Source organism: Myxine glutinosa, chromosome 2 (assembly GCF_964187855.1).
Source record: "Myxine glutinosa chromosome 2, kmMyxGlut1.1, whole genome shotgun sequence".
Taxonomy (NCBI): Eukaryota; Metazoa; Chordata; class Myxini; order Myxiniformes; family Myxinidae; genus Myxine; species Myxine glutinosa.
Window position 1 is genome coordinate 82639165 of NC_136262.1, and position 20510 is coordinate 82659674.

At 50.2% G+C, this 20510-nt stretch overlaps 1 protein-coding gene across 1 annotated transcript in view; it reads left to right on the forward strand.

The window, feature by feature from the left end:
* Window positions 1–13515, forward strand: part of LOC137422344 (neuronal acetylcholine receptor subunit alpha-7-like) — a 63305-nt gene extending 49790 nt beyond the window's left edge. Inside the window, exon 11 of the mRNA XM_078772608.1 lies at window positions 12973–13515. Coding sequence (XP_078628734.1) covers window positions 12973–13515 — 543 coding nt within the window. The remainder of the gene's footprint in view (window positions 1–12972) is intronic.
* The last annotated feature ends 6995 nt before the right edge of the window (window positions 13516–20510 follow it).

The following is a 20510-nucleotide window of genomic DNA, read 5'->3' on the forward strand; positions in this document are numbered from 1 at the left end:
GGCAGCTCAAGTGCCAGGGATTCCCCCACTTGAGCTTTGACAACAACCGTTTATTGCAGTACTGAACTGCTGTGCAACGTGACGGCGCCTTACCTGCAGCTGCTGACCGGTTTTCGACATTTGCAGCCATTACGAACAAGGGGAGTGGCTAGAGAAGACGGGTCGCCCCCTCGTCATAGGAGGGAGGAGTAAGTCGGCCCCGCTCATCCAACCCAGAACAAGGGGTTTGGCTAAGAGAGGGCGGAGCGGGAACCCCCGAGAAAGTGCGCGAAGGTTCGGTGAAGAAACCAATATAAGCCGCCGCGGGACGCACTCCACCCTCTTGCTCTGACCCCGTCCTCTTGCTCTGACCCTGTTCTCTTGCTCTGACCCCGTTCTCTTGCTCTGACCCCGTCCTCTTGCTTGCTGTCGCTCGTTGTTGCTGGGGAGAAGGAAGACGCCTGAACGAGCAGGTGTGTGCGAGCCATCCTGCGACCAGCTGCGCTGCAGCTAAGGGGGCAGCTAAGGGGCCGCAGGCCACGAAAAGGACGCGCCAGGCAGCAATCCACGCTGGACCCTCCATTGCCTCCCAAAACAACCATCCATCCTCAAGCCATACCTGCCTGCAATATCCCCCGTGTAAGTGTGAACGTCGTCTGTCCTAATCGTTGTCCTGGGGTTAAGTAAATTGACTAGTATAAGCTAACGATTCACTGTGTGACTGCTCCTTCCATCCATTGCTTGTGAATAACTTTGATCGCTCCTTCTTTTTGCTTGTGTGTATAATAAATCCTGTTATTCCTCCGTACTCTGTCTTCTTCTCTCTTCCTTCTCTTTCGGTCGCTTTAGAGGTTTCCAAATTGAATATCTGTGGTGCGATCTGGTCAACGTTGGGGGAGTCGGGCCAATCGGGGATCCTGTAATGGTCGCGGTCATACCAACCGCTCGGTCAAAATAACATCTTAACCGCGACCCGTAACAATATATATATATATATATATATATATATATATATATATATATATATATATATATATATATATATATATATATATATATATACAGACTTGGCATTTAATATGGAATATATATTTTTTTCTTGAATTGGGTTTACTTTCTTGACTCAGTATATCAATCTGTTGAGTTTCTTTCACACTTTGGTGATTTATTTGTTAAAAGAACCATGTCACTGATTGTCTGTCGCAGCAAGAAGTCAACAACAGGATTATATCACAGGTGGCGTGGCAAAATGTATGGACAGGTGCATTTGATGATTGGCTTCACAGTCGGGTATACAAGGGTTGTTGCGTTCTGTATCAGTGGAAAACAACTGCTGCATGTCTCCAAAAGTTATTGCCGCTTCCTCTGGAGATGGTCCGTCAACTCGACAATGCTGTTTGTCATGGAGTGGTGGCCTTACGAAATTATGGCATGAAACAGCGTGCTATTGCTCGGCAGTATGGCATCACTCAAGGTCAGGTGTCAAAGATCCTGAAACGAAATGCTCAGAGGGGTGTCCCTACTCCAATACCGAGGCCAGGACGTCCCCACAGAACCACAAGGAGGGATGATCGCCAGCTGCACCGGTTAGTCTGCAATGGCCGTACCAAGTCAGCTAATCGGCTTAGGGCTGAGTGGTAGCAACTGACAAATGTGCCTGTATCCAGAAGGCTAGTCAACCAACGACTGGTTCAAGCAGGCTATCGTGCCAGGCATCCCCTGAGAAAGCCACGCCTGACCAGACAATACCGCCAGCGACGATTGCAGTGGGCCAGAGAGCACCGTCAATGGCAGCCAGGACACTGGAATCACGTGATCTTCAGTGACGAGTCTAGATTTCTGATCTATCGTCAAGATGGCCGCGTCCGAGTGCGCAGACAAGTGCATGAAGCCTACAACAAAGATTGTATAGTGCCAAGAGTCCAAGCTGGAGGTGGTGGGGTGACCGTTTGGGCTGCTTTTCATGCAGGGGGCAAAACTGACCTGGTTGTTCTGAATGGAAACCTGAACCAGTTCAAGTACAGGGCCATTCTGGAAGAACATTGCTTCCATTTGCTCGTGCAGCCTTTCGAGGAAACTCTGTCTTCCAAGATGACAATGCACGGCCTCATCGTGCTCGCATGATCCAACACTTTCTTGCTGACCATGGTGTAGAGCATATGGAGTGGCCTGCCATGTCCCCGGATATGAATCCGAAAGAGAACTTGTGGGCAGAATTAACGCGTCAAATCGACCACTTGGACCAGCAGCCGACCTCTGTGCATGAATTGCAGCAGGCTATTGTCACTGCATGGCAAGCGATTCCTGTCCAAACCTTGGCAAATCTCGTGAACAGCATGCCTCAACGTGTACGTGCTCTCCTGAATGCTCGTGGGGGTTACACGAAGTAGTGAACTGTAATTTTACAGTCCGGAATCCCAGTTGTAATTTAACTTTTGTTTTTGTTGAAATTTTTTTTGGCTAAAGTGCAAAATAAAGAGATACTTCTGGAAAACGTACAGAAGTTTCACACAGTACTGTCCATGAATTGAGTTCGATATCAGTTTACATCACTTTCAAGGATCAACTTATTTGTTTCGAAATGTCAAATGTGGTTTTTGTTTCTTTTAAAGGTCACATTAACAAAATCTAGAATAATTTCAACATAATTCCAATGAACTTTTGGTTCTTAGACATCTTGAAAAGTAAGTTCATCCCAACAACAAAAAAATTCCATATTAAATGCCAAGTCTGTAAAGATATATATATTGTAACGAATTTGAGAAGTGTAACGAATTTGAGAAGTGTAACGAATTGGAGAAAGTGTAGCGAATGTGAGAATTATGGTTTTGTTGTGTGTAACTGTCACCCTCCGTAATGTAAAGAAAGGTCGAAGCTCGTCCTCTTAGTTAATTCCATAAACCTACACACAGGACACCATATATCCTTTTAAATAGTTAGTCCCTTATTATATGTGGGCTAGGGATGTGTTTCCCAATAGGTTGACTCTTCATTGCACCGAATTAAATAAGAGTAGGCCCCTCCGACTCCCCATGGCAGCTTCCAAGTGCCAGGTTTGCCAGGTTTGCTGCAATTGACTCTTTAGGCACTTTCCTGCATTTTCATCTGCCGTCCACTTTGCTGCATTTGACTCCATTACGCACGAGGTAACGACGAAGGAGAAAGGCGGGTCTCCACCTCGTCATAGAGGGGAGGAGTAAGTCGGCCCCGCTCAACCAACCCAGAACGAGGGGTTTGGCTTGAGAGGGCGGAGAGAGAACGCTTTGGGGAGGTTCGCAAAGGGTGAAGGGCGGGGCCTATATAACCTGCCGTGGGACGCGCACCACGGAGATGAGCTGAGAGGAGAGATGAGTTCTGAGTCCAGGAGATGCGCTGGAGATGAGCAGGTGTGACCAAGCCGCCGTGAGACGTGCCGCGCTGCAGGAAAAACGGACCGAGGCAACGCAAGGAGCGCGCGAGGCAGCAGTACGGAGAAAGGAACTTCGCCCGCGCAGTTTGGGACCAACGACCGCGGTTCGGCTTCTTGACGGCGGTGCCTTCTGGCCCGACCGTGCCCAGTACCCGCTGAACCTTCCTTGCCTCTCAAAGCCACCCATCTCCAAGCCATTCATTCCTGCCTGCATTTCCCCGTGTAAGTGTGATCGTCCGTCTGTCTTTAACGTTGTCCTGGGGTTTATTAATTAAGCTTGTATAGGTAAGCTAATGATTTCACTGTGTCACCTGCTTTTACCATTTTCTGTATATGACCTTGACTGCTCTCTTAGCTTTGGCTTGTGTAAATAATTAATAAATCCGGTTATTCCTCCGTACTTCTTCTTCTTCTTCATTCTCGTTCGGTCGCTTTAGAGGTTTCCATATTGAGTGTACGTGGCGCGATTCGGCCAACGTTCAGGATCGGGTTTAGTGAAGGCTAATGACTCGAACTTCGGGTTGCTAAAAACCGCTCGGCAACTAACTAGACCATCCAAACCGGGGTTCGAGCGGTACTTGTCTCCCTAGTCTGCGGAGGGACGGATAAAGGTATTCGGGATAGACCAGGGGCCCATAACCCTGATCCGTTCCATCCCGCGGGATAGCGTTACAAGTACCAGGACCAGGGAGACGGCCAGCTTAACAGGACAAGGGGCTAATCACCCCTTGCTAACGGGAGAGCCGTCCCCCGTATCCGTAACAATTGGTAGTCAGGAGTTGGGATTCGAACCTGGGACTAAATTTATTTAGCCCAAATTTTGGACACCAATTGTACTATTGGCCGTAACAATTGGTGTCTGGGTGTGAGATTTGAGGCCCGAACCCAATTTTTAATAACTTCAAAAAAAAAATTGGTCAAAAATTAAGAGCGCCCGAAATTGTTTTATAAAATCCTAAATTTGGAAATCGCACCATGGACAATCAAGGCGATCGGCTGCAGGTGGGTGAACTAGAAGAGGGGTTAGGGGTAACCCAGGACCACAGGGAAGAAATGGAGGAGAGCAATGAGGGGGTGGTTGAGGGAGTATCAGGGGCACAAAATGGCGCCCTCGCGCACGTGGTTGGAGAGGCACAAAATGGCGCCTCGCACGAGCGCGCGGCAGCCGAGCCCGCGGTGCCAACAGACTGGGGCCAGTTCATGACACAATGCCTGGCGTACATGGCCGAGCAGAGGGAAGAAAGGAAGAAATTTAGCAGGGAAATGAAAGAAATGGAAAACAGAATGAAGGCTGATAGTGAGAAAATGGAAAACAGAATGAGGGACGAAGTGAGGGGTACCAGAAACCAAATTAAAGAAATAACTGGGGAAGCGGAGAGGGACAGAGACCGCGGGTTGAGCGAGCAGGTCCCAGGGGTGCACGAGGAGGTAACGCGGGTCGAGAAGCGCTGGTTGAGCGAGGCGAAGGAAAGCACGGGTACAATGATGGGTAAAGAGATCGCGACCCGGGGTATGGGGCGACCGCTGAGGTAGGAGAGAAAATTTTATTAAAGCCAGCGGTCGTCGAGGCGAATAAAGAAAAAGCAATAGTGGGTATGATTAAAATTGAAGAGATGACGGAGGTAGCCCGGGAATTGCAGGGAGGAATGGAAAATGTGCAAAGTCCCTGCTCACATCACGATGCTGTGCTTAATAACACCAATGAAAGTTTGCAGGTGGTGTTGGAGCGAAGGAGGAGGATCCCCCAGGTGAGTCATGCTGTGTATTGTGCGGGGAGATTTTGTAGAAGGATGTTTGGCGACAAAAGAATTTTCGCGCGATTGGGGTCAATATGGCACCCGGGCGTTGGTGAAGGGTCCCGTGTGAGTCGAAATGGCACGCGTGTGAGGAAAAGGTGTGCGTCGGCGAGTGGGTGTGTTATAAAGTGTGGGAGTGAAACCGAGTGTGAGCGGGAATGCACGACGGAGTGTACATGCGAGGGTGAGTGTGACACGGAGAATGAGTTGGTGGTAGCGCGAGTGCGAGGGAGCACATCGGAGCACGAGTGTGAAACCGAGTGCGAGCGAGAATGCATGTCGGGGTGTACTGAGTGTGACACGGAGAGTGAGTTGGTGATGGCACAGGTGCGAGAGGGCACATCGGAGCGCGAGTGTGAAACCGAGTGCGAGCGAGAATGCACGTCGGGGTGTACGGAGTGTGACACGGAGAGTAAGGTGGTGGTGGAACGTGTGCGAGGAAGCACACCTGAGTTGGTCATGGCGCAGGTGTGGGAGAGCCCACCTGAGCACGTTAGTGGGTGGATGCAAGAGTGCACGCCCATGGTGAGTGGTACGGGGTACGTACCGAGGTGGGAGAGTGCGCAAGATGGTGCGCGAGGTGTGTTAAGGGAGTGTGCGAACGGCGAGTGTGCGCGAGAGGTGTGGTGTGTAACAGGGAGTGCGTTGCTGGATTGGACGGAGTGTGTGGAATGTACGGACGGCGTTGGAACGCCGGGTTTTGTGAGTGTCAAAAGGGTCGCGTGTGCATGTGGGCATGCGAGTAAAGCATCGACTTTGAACGGGGCAGCGTTTAGGGCGACGGATAGCCGATGCGAGCACTCGGGGCGCGGTGCGCTTTGTTGGATGCCAGGCCCGGCGCGGATCGATGCTGCGTCGCTTCTCTTCGAAGCGTCGTTGCCGATTCGGGCTTGGCCCCGCCCCGCACGGTCGAGTCCGGGCCTTGTCGGGCGAGGCGACCGGTCCGGTTCAAGGGCGAGTGGGAGGAAGCGGACGGTGCCCCCTCGTGGGGGCGGGGTTCCGACCGGGCGAGCCTCGGTCATCGGGCCCGGGACCGCAAGGTACCGAGCCGCGATGATGCGTGGAACCTCGGCCCGAGCATGCCTCCTCCCCAGAGTCGTGAATGCCGGACGGATCCCACTGCAGGCGAACAAACCACCCGAATTCATTGCTCGGCTTTGCGAAGCCGAGTTTTAATGATGTGACGACGCACCGAGGCTCAGATAAAGCGGACTGTGATGATGAGGATAGTGTTTTTGATCCGAAATTTAGAAAAGTGAATAGAATTGGCAGTATTTGGAAAATGTTTGATTGGTTGCAATTGGATGAGCCAAATTGGTAGTGGGAGATACCCGATGTGGTGGGATGGCAACTCTGCCATCTCTCACAGTGGGGGCAAAGGAGCACTAGTTTTATGGAGTTTGGCAGTGAAAACTAGCCCGGGAGGGTTAGGATAATGATAGGGATCTAGAGAAGATGACAATAGGTAACGTTAAGATTAGGTAGTGACAATGATACCGGTAGTGGGGACGCAGGTAGATTAGTTTGGATGATAATGACGTGGTATGTGCTTAGTTTAAAGGGAAGACGGGGAGCACTAAGTTAGCAGGGCAACAGGTAGTACAGATGATGCCGTGTGTGTGGTTAAAAGGTGTGATTGCACAGGTGTGCAACTGAACAGGTGTATGGAGCAGTGTATGAGGGAATGATAGTGATGTGAGTTGTGCTGACCAAATGGTCCAGGGAGGAAGGAGGGTGCAGGTGGCACCAGGTGTGATTGCACAGGTGTGCAACAACAGGTGAATGGAGAACAGGTGTATGGAATAAATGGTCTGGAGTATATGGATTATTGGAATGGATGGTCGTGGAGTGAGTATGGTGGAAACTGTGGAGTGGAGTGGATGGTGCGAAGGTGTGGATGGGGGAAAGGAGGATGGACCCCATCACGAATACCCGGGGAGGGTAGTGTAAGTGTTAGGTAGAGGGTACAGGTAAATTGTGGTCGGATATTGGCATCTGTGGTGCATGTGGAAGAATGGTACTTGGATGGGTGCATTAGTGTTGTGGAAATGGCTGGGCGTATAGCCTGTTAGTGTGTGTAGTTGGTTGACACTCCGCCACTGTTAGGATGTCGGCCAGGTGAGGCCGCAGGTGGGCTCTGGGAGCCGGTAGAGTTGTTGTGGATGGGGCCCGAGGATCCAGAGGACGGACCCGGGTAGCCCAGTGCCAGAGGGCACCAAGGGGTGACAGAGCCAGGAGGGGCCTTCCCCAGTTTGATAGGTTAGGTGAGGAGCAGGTAAGCTCAGGGGCAACTACAGTGGTGGAGGTGTGCAGGTGGGTAGATCTGCTGGGAGAGCTACATGACTCAGCCCAGAAATTGTGCAAGGGCACAGGGAGTTGCATCGGGGGAGTGAGACCCCAAATTGATAAGCACCACAGTTTGGTCAATGGGAATTTGGTTCTTAAAACCACATAGAGTAAGTTGGCCAATGGATTGGCAGGGAAGACCCTGGGTAGTGTAAAGTGTGTTAATGTCGTTTAGAAGATAGTTAGGTTTGAAATCTCCTTGCACCATCTACACTCACCTGAGTTGACGATGGTACTCCACACCATGCCATATTTTTATTATTTTTATTGTGCAAATGTTTGGAATGTGAGACGCATCATGACGTGGGTGTGACATTGTGCTGATGTTCCATCTCTCCCTCCTTATGAGGATTGATGATGAATTGGTGATGGCAAATTTGGTTAGAGGGATTGTGGGAACGAATTTGCTATAGGGGAAATATGGGGGAGACGTGACAGTAGTGATGAATTTGTAATGTGTAGATGTTGTAAATATGGGGTTAGGGCAAGGGTAGAGTAGGTGACAGGGGGGGTGACGTACGGTAGGGACGAGCTTTTCTCACTTCGCTCTCCGTACGCACTTCGCCTTGCATTGCCTTGTTTGATGTGTACCCTTGTGACCTTACCCCTCGCTCACCTGTCTTTTCCCCCCTTTGTCTCCCACCCGAGGACTGTGCGCCACTGGGCGTTGAGGGGAGCGTGCGGAGGTGGTCTTGTGTGCCAGGACCCTCGCAACCAGCATGCATTGCATTGATGTACCACTCTATGGACCGCTGTTCTGCGGCCAAGTACCACTTGATGGACCCCAGGTTCTGGGGCAGGGCACCTCTGTTGGAGACCGGCCATAGTGGCCAGGGAATCTTGCTTGCGGACCTCGGTAAGGTGGCACCTATGCCAAACAGGTGGACCACCCTTAGTTGGCCCCTGTGGCCCTAAATAAAAATGGACACGGTTTGTGCTTTTTATATTTCCAAGTAGGCCGCATGAAGCAAGAAGACATCGGGAAGAACATCGGCCCAGCAGAGAAGAAGAAGACTACCACCAGTTGTTTTTTTTGTGTGTTTATTACAAACAGTAATGACTGTGCCAAATGTTGGTGCGATTGGTGGTTGTTGCTTTTGGGTGCTTTGGGTGCTTTGGTGTTATTGGTACTGGTGCATCGATGCAATGCGTGCTGTCTCCTCCCTCCCAACAGGAATTTCCTTCTCTTTGTTTCCCTAATAAGAAAAAAGAAAAAACACAGGTCCTGGGTTGCGTTGTAAATAAGAAATAACGTCACTGTAAATAATGCTCCCCACCGTAAATGTATAGCTTGAAAACAATTCCGCAATTCGGTTATCCTGTGGGCGCAAATCTGTTAGGCAGGGTGCAATGCAGCAGGGGGACATATTTATTTGTGTTTTAAAATTGTCACACTCAGGGTCAGGTTAATTGTAGAGGGAATTACACCTACGTGTCACACTAAAAGTAAAGTTTTATAGGCCCGAGCACGGGCCTGAAGGAAGGAGGGTGCAGTGTAACGAATTTGAGAAGTGTAACGAATTTGAGAAGTGTAACGAATTGGAGAAAGTGTAGCGAATGTGAGAATTATGGTTTTGTTGTGTGTAACTGTCACCCTCCGTAATGTAAAGAAAGGTCGAAGCTCGTCCTCTTAGTTAATTCCATAAACCTACACACAGGACACCATATATCCTTTTAAATAGTTAGTCCCTTATTCTATGTCGGCTAAGGATGTGTTTCCCAATAGGTTGACTCTTCATTGCACCGAATTAAATAAGAGTAGGCCCCTCCGACGCCCCATGGCAGCTTCCAAGTGCCAGGTTTGCCAGGTTTGCTGCAATTGACTCTTTAGGCACTTTGCTGCATTTTCATCTTCCGTCCACTTTGCTGCATTTGACTCCATTACGCACGAGGTAACGACGAAGGAGAAAGGCGGGTCTCCACCTCGTCATAGAGGGGAGGAGTAAGTCGGCCCCGCTCAACCAACCCAGAACGAGGGGTTTGGCTTGAGAGGGCGGAGAGAGAACGCTTTGGGGAGGTTCGCAAAGGGTGAAGGGCGGGGCCTATATAACCCGCCGTGGGACACGCACCACGGAGATGAGCTTAGAGGAGAGATGAGTTCTGAGTCCAGGAGATGCGCTGGAGATGAGCAGGTGTGACCAAGCCGCCGTGAGACGTGCCGCGCTGCAGGAAAAACGGACCGAGGCAACGCAAGGAGCGCGCGAGGCAGCAGTACGGAGAAAGGAACTTCGCCCACGCAGTTTGGGACCAACGACCACGGCTCGGCTTCTTGACGGCGGGGCCTTCTGGCCCGACCATGCCCAGTACCCGCTGAACCTTCCTTGCCTCTCAAAGCCACCCATCTCCAAGCCATTCATTCCTGCCTGCATTTCCCCGTGTAAGTGTGATCGTCCGTCTGTCTTTAACGTTGTCCTGGGGTTTATTAATTAAGCTTGTATAGGTAAGCTAATGATTTCACTGTCACCTGCTTTTTCCATTGTCTGTATATAACCTTGACTGCTCTCTTAGCTTTGGCTTGTGTAAATAATTAATAAATCCTGTTATTCCTCCGTACTTCTTCTTCTTCTTCATTCTCGTTCGGTCGCTTTAGAGGTTTCCATATTGAGTGTACGTGGCGCGATTCGGCCAACGTTCAGGATCGGGTTTAGTGAAGGCTAATGACTCGAACTTCGGGTAGCTAAAAACCGCTCGGCAACTACCTAGACCATTCAAACCGGGGTTCGAGCGGTACTTGTCTCCCTAGTCTGCGGAGGGACGGATAAAGGTATTTGGGATAGACCCTGGGCCCATAACCCTGATCCGTTCCATCCCGCGGGATAGCGTTACAAGTACCAGGACCGGGGAGACGGCCAGCTTAACAGGACAAGGGGCTAATCACCCCTTGCTAACGGGAGAGCCGTCCCCCGTATCCGTAACAATATATATATATATATATATATATATATATATATACACATATATATATATATATATATACATATATATATATATATATATATATATACATATGTGTGTGTGTGTATACATATTTTTGAGACAACCTTCAAAATGTGCAAACACCTTTTTGAGACATCCTTCAAAATGTGCATACATCTTTTTGAGACATCCTTCAAAATGTGCAAACATCTTTTTGAGACATCCTTCAAAATGTCTAAACATCTTTTTTGAGACATCCTACAAAATGTGCAGATATTTTTTTGACATCAAACAAAATGTGCAAATATTTTTTTTTTGAGACATCCTTCAATATGTACAAACATCTTTTTGAGACATCCTACAAAATGTGCAAACATCTTTTTGAGACATCCTACAAAATGTGCAAATATGTTTTTGAGACATCCTACAAAATGTGCAAATATTTTTTTGACATCCTTCAAAATGTGCAAACATCTTTTTGAGACATCCTACAAAATGTGCAAATATTTTTTGGACATCCTTCAGAATGTGCAAACATCTCTTTGAGACATCCTACAAAATGTGCAAACATCTTTTTGAGACATCCTTCAAAATGTGCAAACATCTTTTTGAGACATCCTTCAAAATGTGCAAACATCTTTTTGAGACATCCTTCAAAATGTGCAAACATCTTTTTGAGAAATCCTTCAAAATGTGCAAACATCTTTTTGAGACATCCTTCAAAATGTGGAAACATCTTTTTGAGACATCCTTCAAAATGTGCAAACATCTGTTTGAGACATCCTTCAAAATGTGCAAATATTTTTTTGAGACATCCTTCAAAATGTGCAAATATTTTTTTGAGACATCCTTCAAAATGTGCAAATATTTTCTGAGACATCCTTCAAAATGTGCAAACATCTTTTTGAGACATGCTTTAAAATGTGGAAACATCTTTTTGAGACATTCTTCAAAATGTGCAAACATCCTTTTGAGACATCCTTCAAAATGTGCAAAGATCTTTTTGAGACATCCTTCAAAATGTGCAAACATATTTTTGAGACATCCTTCAAAATGTGTAAATATATTGTTGTGGTTTTGGAATAAAGGTTAATTCCCCCTCGTAGGTAGACGCACCACAACATGAAGCCTCGCGATAGTTCAGTTATTTCTTAGTGAATGTAAGCGTAGTCCTTTCCTGTGTTTAGTTTTGCGTTGAGTAGGCCAGTGAGCTTAGGTGTTCTTTTGGTGATAGCATGCCACGTGGCAGGCCTGAACAAGTCTACCGAGGCCGAAGGGAGGCGCGGCAGGAGGAGTGGTCGGTAAGCACGAGCCGCCAATCAGGGCTCGAGGGGAGTGGCTAACCACGACGACCAGAGGCGGGGTTTGGAATATTCGAGTGAGACTCTGGGGCGGGGCCATATAACCCTGCTCCGAGCCCCCGGCCTCAGTTGAGAGAAGTCCTCAGTTGAGTTCCCGGTGAGTTGAGTTGGCAGTGCAGTTGAGGAGAGAGACTGTAGATGAGTCAGAGCCGTGTGCTGAGTTACAGTTCCCCATGAGAGTGAGTTGGGTTGAGCTTGAGAACGCGAGTGGAGCTGCAGGACGAGCAAATTGAATTGTCTATTGTACATGAACTTTCCCCGTGCCCTGCGCTCTGCGCTGTATTAATCGCGCGCTGGAGAGGACGACCCGTGCCGGGCCACAGACACGCGATTTCCTCCTGCCTGCCTTCGCCTGCATACGTGCCGTTAACATCGGAGAGCCACACCGGGCGAGCTGCCCCGGGGCGACCGACGGCAAAGCACGCTTGGCGTGCGAACCTCTTCTCTTCTTTTCCCTGTGGGAGTGAGTGGGCCCTTTGTCTGGGGAATAAGTTAACATTGTTAAGCTTCTGCTCTGTGTCCCCTTTCCTTCATTCTGAATCATTGTACAGTGTAAATAAATCGTGTTCCTCCTCTGATTTGACCGTCATGTCCCTTCCATCAATTGGCTTCGTATGGTACGAATAGAACCGCTCGAATTGGGTTCCATAAAAGTAACAGCACGAGTCACGTGATACGCATACCGCTCGGGCGTACTCGATTCATCGTGGCTTGTGCTAGGTTCGGTTCCCGCTTTCGTGGCAGCGTGGGTTAAAGGTACGTGCGAATTTGTCCCGATACCCTTTTTCACGTTTGCCCGGAAGTGGCGATTTGGCCTCGCAGACCCGAAGACCCAGGGGGGAAAAAGGGGTTTAACCCCCCCCCCCCCACCCCTTTGTAAACGGGCTTCAGGAAATCCGCAACAATATATTTGAGACACCCTGTGTGTGTCTGCATCTTACAGAGTCTGGTCTGAACCTTTTCTCCCTCCAGTATCCAGTCTTTATTAAGATCTATTCAGCATATATTAGGATTTCTTTGCCTCCAAAATAATGCTCTGCATTAAACGTTGGTGTTTATGCTGTTGCTGCTAATTTATTTTGGGAGCAAAAACCTCTACAACTCTCTCAATCATTCAGAAATGCATTCTTTTTCATTCCACTTTTCCCTTGCTTTCTCTCCGCAGCCTCCCTTCCCAAGGCTTGGTGGAAACCATTTGAGCACAAACTCCTATCCCTCTTTCAAGACGTTCAACCAAACCTATGCACAACACCAACATGATCACAGTTGTTTCACACTTGGACAACATCCTTCCAGCTCCTCTGCAAGCTCCCCACCTCAACCACCTCGTGTCTTCAATCCTAAGAGCAATGGCAAAGATGGAGGTTTGGAGGGCTATAGGAAAGAGGAAAGGAAGTATATGACAGGAACTGGAGAGATTGACTGTGGCTCAGCAGACAGTTTTCATGGTATTCGAACCAGAAACCTTATAGCAGAGCATCTTTGTGCCGAAGGAGCCGAGCACATATCAGAGGATGTTGCATTCCTCGCAGAGAGAATGCGTGAGCAGGAGCGGGATGAGGAAACCAAGGCTGAATGGAAGTTTGCTGCAGCGATTATTGACCGTCTCTGCCTTGTAACGTTCTCCGTATTCACCGTCGTTTGCACAGTTGCCATGTTAATATCGGCACCTAACTTTGCCACTGCAATTTCCAAGGATTTTCTTTGAGGAAAAGTTTCTACTTTGCTGATATTCACAAGAACAGGTTTACCAGGCAGTATATTTTTGTGTTTGGTCTGAGAAATTTGGTCATTTATGCATGATGTATGGACAAGGATGTCAATTTTCCATTTACAGTCATGTGAGATAACATAATCTTCACAATAACCATGCATGAATGTTATGATTTGATTAATCAGACTTAAATTGGTGTAAAAGTGAATTTGTGGGGGTGGTGAAAGGAGAGAGAAATCTACTATCAGGACAAACTCACACAAATTGCTGTATTAATGAACTGGGTTGGGCGCCTCATCTCTTGTGCTGCGCCTAGCCACCCTGGGAGGTATTTAAATATATATATTTGCCAATATTAAAGGCAAATCTGACTTTCAACATCGGGCTTGAACTTCCGTCCTTGTGGCATCTTCCAGTGGCGGGTTATGCTTTTCATCATTCCGCAAGCATTTGAAGTAATTGAACCAATGTTTTGGTTGCCATGAAAGTTATACGGTCACAAGTATAACCCAGGACTGTGTTTATTTTTAAACAGGATCCAAGGCTTGAAGCTGACACACACACACACACACACACACACACACACACACACACACACACACACACACACACACACACACACACACACACACACACACACACACACACACACACACACACACACACACACACACAGACCTGGGATGGCATCGTTGCAATTTCTGAAGCCCACAAATGCAGATAACAAGCAATGGCATGCACACACACACTGACACACGCACACAGGACTGTTACCTGGGACAAACATAGCCACTGAGCTTAGGGGAAGTGACGACACTTTCAGCGGCACGCTGGGTTCCGATGACATCACAACAATTGCACCACCTTTCTCAGTGCACTCAGCGGGACATTTCCGAAGAAGGAAGTTCCTCCTCCCAGCGGATACCAAACGATGGGGATTGTCTGTGTTCTCTCTATTCATTCCGCACTCTGTTGGGAAAAAATTCCCTAACAACAGCCCGGTGGTACCGGGTTATCTGCTCATACCTATATAAATGCATGTTGTGCGATTGTGGCTGAACGGGGTAAACATTGTAACGATAGCACATATAATGCTGAATTATATCTCATTTAAGAGCTCTTGTGTCCGGTCGGTGCATGAGAAGGTCTACAAATATCGATATTCACACGATTTTGAGTTATGTGCATTTATGTGGCTAATGTTGCACACACGGGTGGTGTATCAGCTCAAAGTCGCTGGTTCACACACCAACCGGAAGTAAAAAAAATATATATATATATATAACCACAAACTACTCAGTCAATTCCGTCCAATGTATTATTACCATTTCATGGATTTACTTCACCGAGAAACCTTAGTGGTCTTAACAGTTCCTGACAATTCTGCTGTCAAAGGACATTCATAGCAAACTCTCTAAATATTGCACACGAACCACCTTTAGAGGCCATTTTCCCCCGCAAAGCTGGGGTTGGCCTTTTTCGGGCACCGTGGTTGTTGTTTTTGTTGGTCCCCTTTTTGAAGCAATGTTTTACGGCCGGATGCCCTTCCTGCCGCCAACCCTGTTTGTCGCCTTTTACGACAAACAGGGTTTTACCAGTGAACTGGTACTCAAGTAGCCGACCTCGGAAGGATGACAGGCTGAGTCAACCCCCCTGGCGTTAATTCAGCGATCGACCGGGATTCGAACCCAGGATCCTACGATCCTAAGCTATTGCACACCATTGGGAATAAATTCCCTGACAACAGCCCAATGGAACTGCGTTATCTGCTAGTCTGTAGTGGTTACCGGAAGCATGACACAATTACCGTGCACCGGCCGATGATGCAACCGGTGAGCGGTCACGTGTCCGGACTCGCCCGGGCGTGTCCAGACTTGTCTTTCTCGGGCGAACACTTGCCTTGCATACCACGCCCCGTCGAGAGGCATAACTTACCTATTTTGCATACCACGCCCCGCCTGAGAGGTGTGGCTTTTGTGTGTTCAGTTTGCGATATAAATTGCCGCCCATTCGAGGGGCGGATTCAGTGTGCTTTTGAGTTCTTTGGTTTTGAGCTAAATAAATAGCTCGGTGAAACTTCGTTCCTGTGTAGTCCATTTTGTCTGGCTTTATCGTGCGTGCACAGCTCCCACAATAGGTGACCCCTTTCTAAGAACACGGCGATGCAGTCAGCTGAAGCTTTGAAGCTCCCGGGCTTTTGGGAGTCGCACGCGGCCGTTTGGTTTGCTCAAGCGGTTTCTCTCTTCGCCCTGCGAAAAATTACGGAGGACACGACGCGCTACCACCATGTGGTCTCTGCGCTCACCGCCTCCTCCGCTGCCCGGGTCCTGAGCTTCCTCCAGCACCCGCCGAACGCCGACAAATATGGCGTGCTCAAAGGCCTACTCCTCGGTGCGTTTGGACTCACGGAGACCGAACGCGCACAACAACTATTACACCTTTTGGCCTCTTCGAGTTCCTCCGAATGCCGTTCGGCCTTAAGAACGCGGCCCAGGCCTTCCAGCGGCTGATGGACAGTATGCTGCGCGATCTCACCTTTCTGTTCGTCTACCTGGATGACATTCTCATCGCCAGCACTTCCCGGGCGGAGCACCTCGTCCACCTGCGCACGCTTTTTGAGCGCCTCGGCCAGCATGGCCTCATCCTCAACCCGGCGAAATGCCAGTTTGGCGTAACGGCCGTCGACTTCCTGGGGCACCGCATCACGAAGCGCGGGGCCATCCCGCTGCCTACCAAGGTGGAGGCAGTCACAAGTTTCCCACGCCCCCGCTCCATCAAGGCCCTACAGGAATTTTTGGGGATGGTAAATTTTTACCACTGGTTCGTGCCTCGTGCCGCCCAACTTATGAGCCCCCTGTACGAAGCCCTCCGGGGCAAGCCGGCCAAGCACGACGTTGCCTGGACCACAGAGATGGACGCGGCATTCACGGGCGCGAAGCTGGCCCTCACCAACGCGACCATGCTGGCACACCCGGCGCTCGACGCACCCATCGCCATCACCACGGATGCTTCCAACTACGCAGTGGGCGCCGTGCATGAACAGTGGGTGAACGGAGCTTGGCAACCGCTGGCCTTCTTCAGCCGGCAACTTCGCCCTGACGAGCGCAAGTATAGCGCTTTCGACCACGAGCTCCTCGGCCTTTACCTGGCTGTTCGCCACTTCCGCCATCTTTTGGAGGGCCGCCCATCCACGGCGTTTGTGGACCACAAGCCCCTGGTCTTCGCCATGGCCAAGGTTATGGAGCCGTGGTCGGCCCGCCAGCAGCGCCACCTCTCCGCCGTGTCCGAATTTACGACGGACATCCGGCACGTTGCGGGCAAGGACAACGCTGTGGCCGATTGCCTCTCCCGGTCCGGCGCGAACGCCATCCACCTGGGTGTGGACTTCGCCCGCATGGTGGCCGACCAGACCGCCGACCCCACGGTGCAAGCCCTCCGGACAGCGGACATAGGCCTGCGGTTGGCCGACGTCCCCTTCGAGGACACAGGCACAGTTCTCCTGTGCGACATTTCCCTGGGCCAACCTCGCCCTATCGTGCCCACTGGATGGCAGCGGCAAATTTTTGACGCCCTCCACGGCCTTTCCCACCCAGGCCGGAAAGCATCACAGAAGCTCGTGGCAGCGAAATTCGTCTGGCACGGGCTCCGTAAAGACGTCCGCGACTGGGCCAATTCCTGTGTCGCCTGCCAGCGCGCGAAGGTCCACCGGCACACCCAGGCCCCGTTGGCACCATTCGACGTGCCCGCATGGCGCTTCGACCACGTCAATGTGGACCTGGTGGGACCCCACCCCTCCTCGCGGGGCTTCACCCACCTCCTCATGATGGCGGACAGGACCACCAGGTGGCCGGATGCCATCCCGCTGGCATCAACAACATCCGCCGATGTGGCGCAGGCCTATGTTGGCACCTGGATTGCCCGTTTTGGCGCCCCCTCGGACATATCCTCCGACAGAGGCCCACAATTCACCTCCGAGCTTTGGGGCACGGTCGCCCAGGCCTTGGGGGTCAAGCTTCACCGCACCACGGCCTACCACCCCCAAGCCGACGGCTTGTGCGAGCGGTTCCACCGCTCGATGAAGGCCACTCTCAGGGCCAGCCTCCAGGACGACGGTTGGGCCGACAGGCTCCCGTGGGTCCTATTGGGCCTCCGAACGGCCCCTAAAGAGGACCTCCAGGCTTCCACCGCCGAGCTGGTCTGCGGCCAGCCACTGCGCGTGCCGGGCGAATTCATCGCTGATGCCACCGGCCCCTGGTCCGCGGCTCGCCAACGCTCGGACCTCCAGGAGGCCGCCAGGAGATTCGCCCCCGTGCCCTCGTCCCCTCAGCACTTCGCACTGCAGAGTACGTTTTTATCCGGCACGATGCACACCAGGGACCGCTCCGGCCGCCGTACGATGGACCTTTCCGGGTCCTGAAGAGGGATGACAAGTCATTCATCGTCGACATCGGCGGCAAGCCGGACCGCATCTCCGTGGACCGCCTCAAGGCGGCCCATTTGGACCTCGACCAACCTCCACGGTTGGCCCTTCCTCCACGAGGGGGCCGTCCCCCGTCAACCAAGCCCCCCGCCCGACCATCCACCGCCACGCCACCTACCACCCCCACACGAATCGCCAGGGGTCGTTTCGGCCGGGTCATCAGGACCCCCTCAAACTGACTCTCCCGGTGCAGGTTAATTCTGGGGGGGGGGGGGCGCATGTAGCGGTTACCGGAGGTATGACACAATTTCCGTGCACCGGCCGATGACGCAACCGGCGAGCGGTCACGTGTCCGGACTCGCCCGGACGTGTCCAGACTTGTCTTTCTCGGGCGAACACTTGCCTTGCATACCACGCCCCGTCAAGAGGCGTGACCTACCTATTTTGCATACCACGCCCCGCCTGAGAGGCGTGGCTTTAGTGTGTTCAGTTTGCGATATAAATTGCCGCCCGTTCGAGGGGCGGATTCAGTGTGCTTTTGAGTTCTTTGGTTTTGAGCTAAATAAATAGCTCGGTGAAACTTCGTTCCTGTGTCGTCCATTTTGTCTGGCTTTATCGTGCGAGCACAGCTCCCACAAGTCCTTTTATAAATGCTGAACGTCAAGCCAGGAAGGAGCACGTACCATTTTTAAAGTCTTTGGTATGACTCGGCCGGGGTTTGGACCACCGACCTCCCAGACTCGGAGCGGACGCTCTACCCATTATACAGAATCTGGTCTTGTTTGCACTAAATTACAATGAAAATCAAGCAATGGATTAGCGAGCACCAATTTTGTTTTTGTAATGTTCGGGGGATTCACATGTTAACATGTTCACTCAGAGGTAGCGTATTTGCCTTTGAGCTGTCTGGCCTGGGTTCATTTCTCAGTATGATGTCATCCTGAATCTTTCCAAGGCAGAATTTTTTTTCTCAAAATGCAGTTTCAAACTCGATCGCCACTCAGTAGAGCGCATACTCCCGCCATGGGTCAAGTTGGAATAGTACGATTTCACAAAAGTTTGAGGGTGTAGTTCAGTGACAACACAAGACAAGACAACACAAGACAGACACTGCACAGATATATATATATATATATATTGTTACGGATTCGTCACTTCCGTTGTTGTGGTTCTCATCCACTGTAAACATTTTGGGTTGCATGTACTATTATTGTTATCGTTTCAGTGAAATAGAGATAACTATTTTCAAAAGGTAAAAAAGTTAGTGTTTTAAAAGAAACCGGAAACCGGATCCGGAACCAGACGAAGAAGAAGAAGAAGACGGAGAGGAAAAGGAGGCGGAGCAGGTGAGGTCGGAGAACGAGCCGAGCTGCTTGGAGGTCTGGAGCAAACGCTGGCGAACGGGGGTCACTAGCGAACTTTGGGGTTTCCTGGGAAAGGGATTCCTGCGACAGAGTTGTTATCGCTGTGACAGATAAACCTGCATGTCAGGTTTTGCGGTCGATTGCGAAGAGAATCATTGGAGAGCCGTTACGTCTCAAGTACGGGCCGTTGGCCGTTTTGTCTCGCGCCCGATTTCGCATCGCTCCAGGTTTTTCACCTCGCTCCAACCATTTCAACGCATCCAGCCGTTAGCCTGGTTTGCATGTGTGACGTGGATTTCGAGTGGGAATTTGTGGTTCGCCGTGTGGGGAGCCGTTGAACATCCATACCCGAAGGTGTGATTTCCCAGTCGCCTCTTGAGGACACCTTTGCCCATCTTTGGCAGTGTGACTGTCAACCGAATGGGATTCTGGTCTCGATACAATATCGTTCTGACGATCACGGGAGCGTGGATCGACTTTGGTTTGAAGCTGGGACAGAGACATTGGGAATGTTATTTTCGCTCACTTGGAGCACAGTGAGTTATATTGTACGAAACTGATGGTACCATCATAGGAATGATATATTGGTTGTGCAATTGATTAATATTGTAATTGTACTGTTATTCTTGTGTGATTTTTATACAATACTTGTTTGTTGGTAACAATTGGTGTGGTTTCACCATTGATCTTTGACACACAGAATATCACATCTTTCTGCCGTGACTCCTCTCCGGGCTCGGATGTACACCGTGACCGGGGTTTGGGGAGGGGCACGTAACCGAAATTGAGGGCCTCGTCCAGGATAGAATTCCCTAACATTCCCAAAATTCCCAAATTCGGAATTTTCTAACATTCCCAAATTTTTGTGTGAAGGTTAACAGGTGCTAGCTAATAGTCACTGTCGTGAAAATCAAGCTCAGACACGACTTGACCTCTGGGTAGGTTTAATATCATTTAGATCTGTAGTACATCCTGTAAGAATACATGCATGCAACAGGCATTAAAATCAGAGTATTTCATGAGCAATGGTCGATTCAATATAGCAATGGTCCAACAGAGAGGACAGTCAGCGCAGCATTTAGGGGCATACATACCATTCAAACTACAGGACTATGTCACAGTGAGTTCCGCTGGAGTGTCCGCGCGCCCCGGTTGTCCCGGGTCTTATAGACGCCCCTTCTGTAGCGAGCACACCCTGGGTTCAC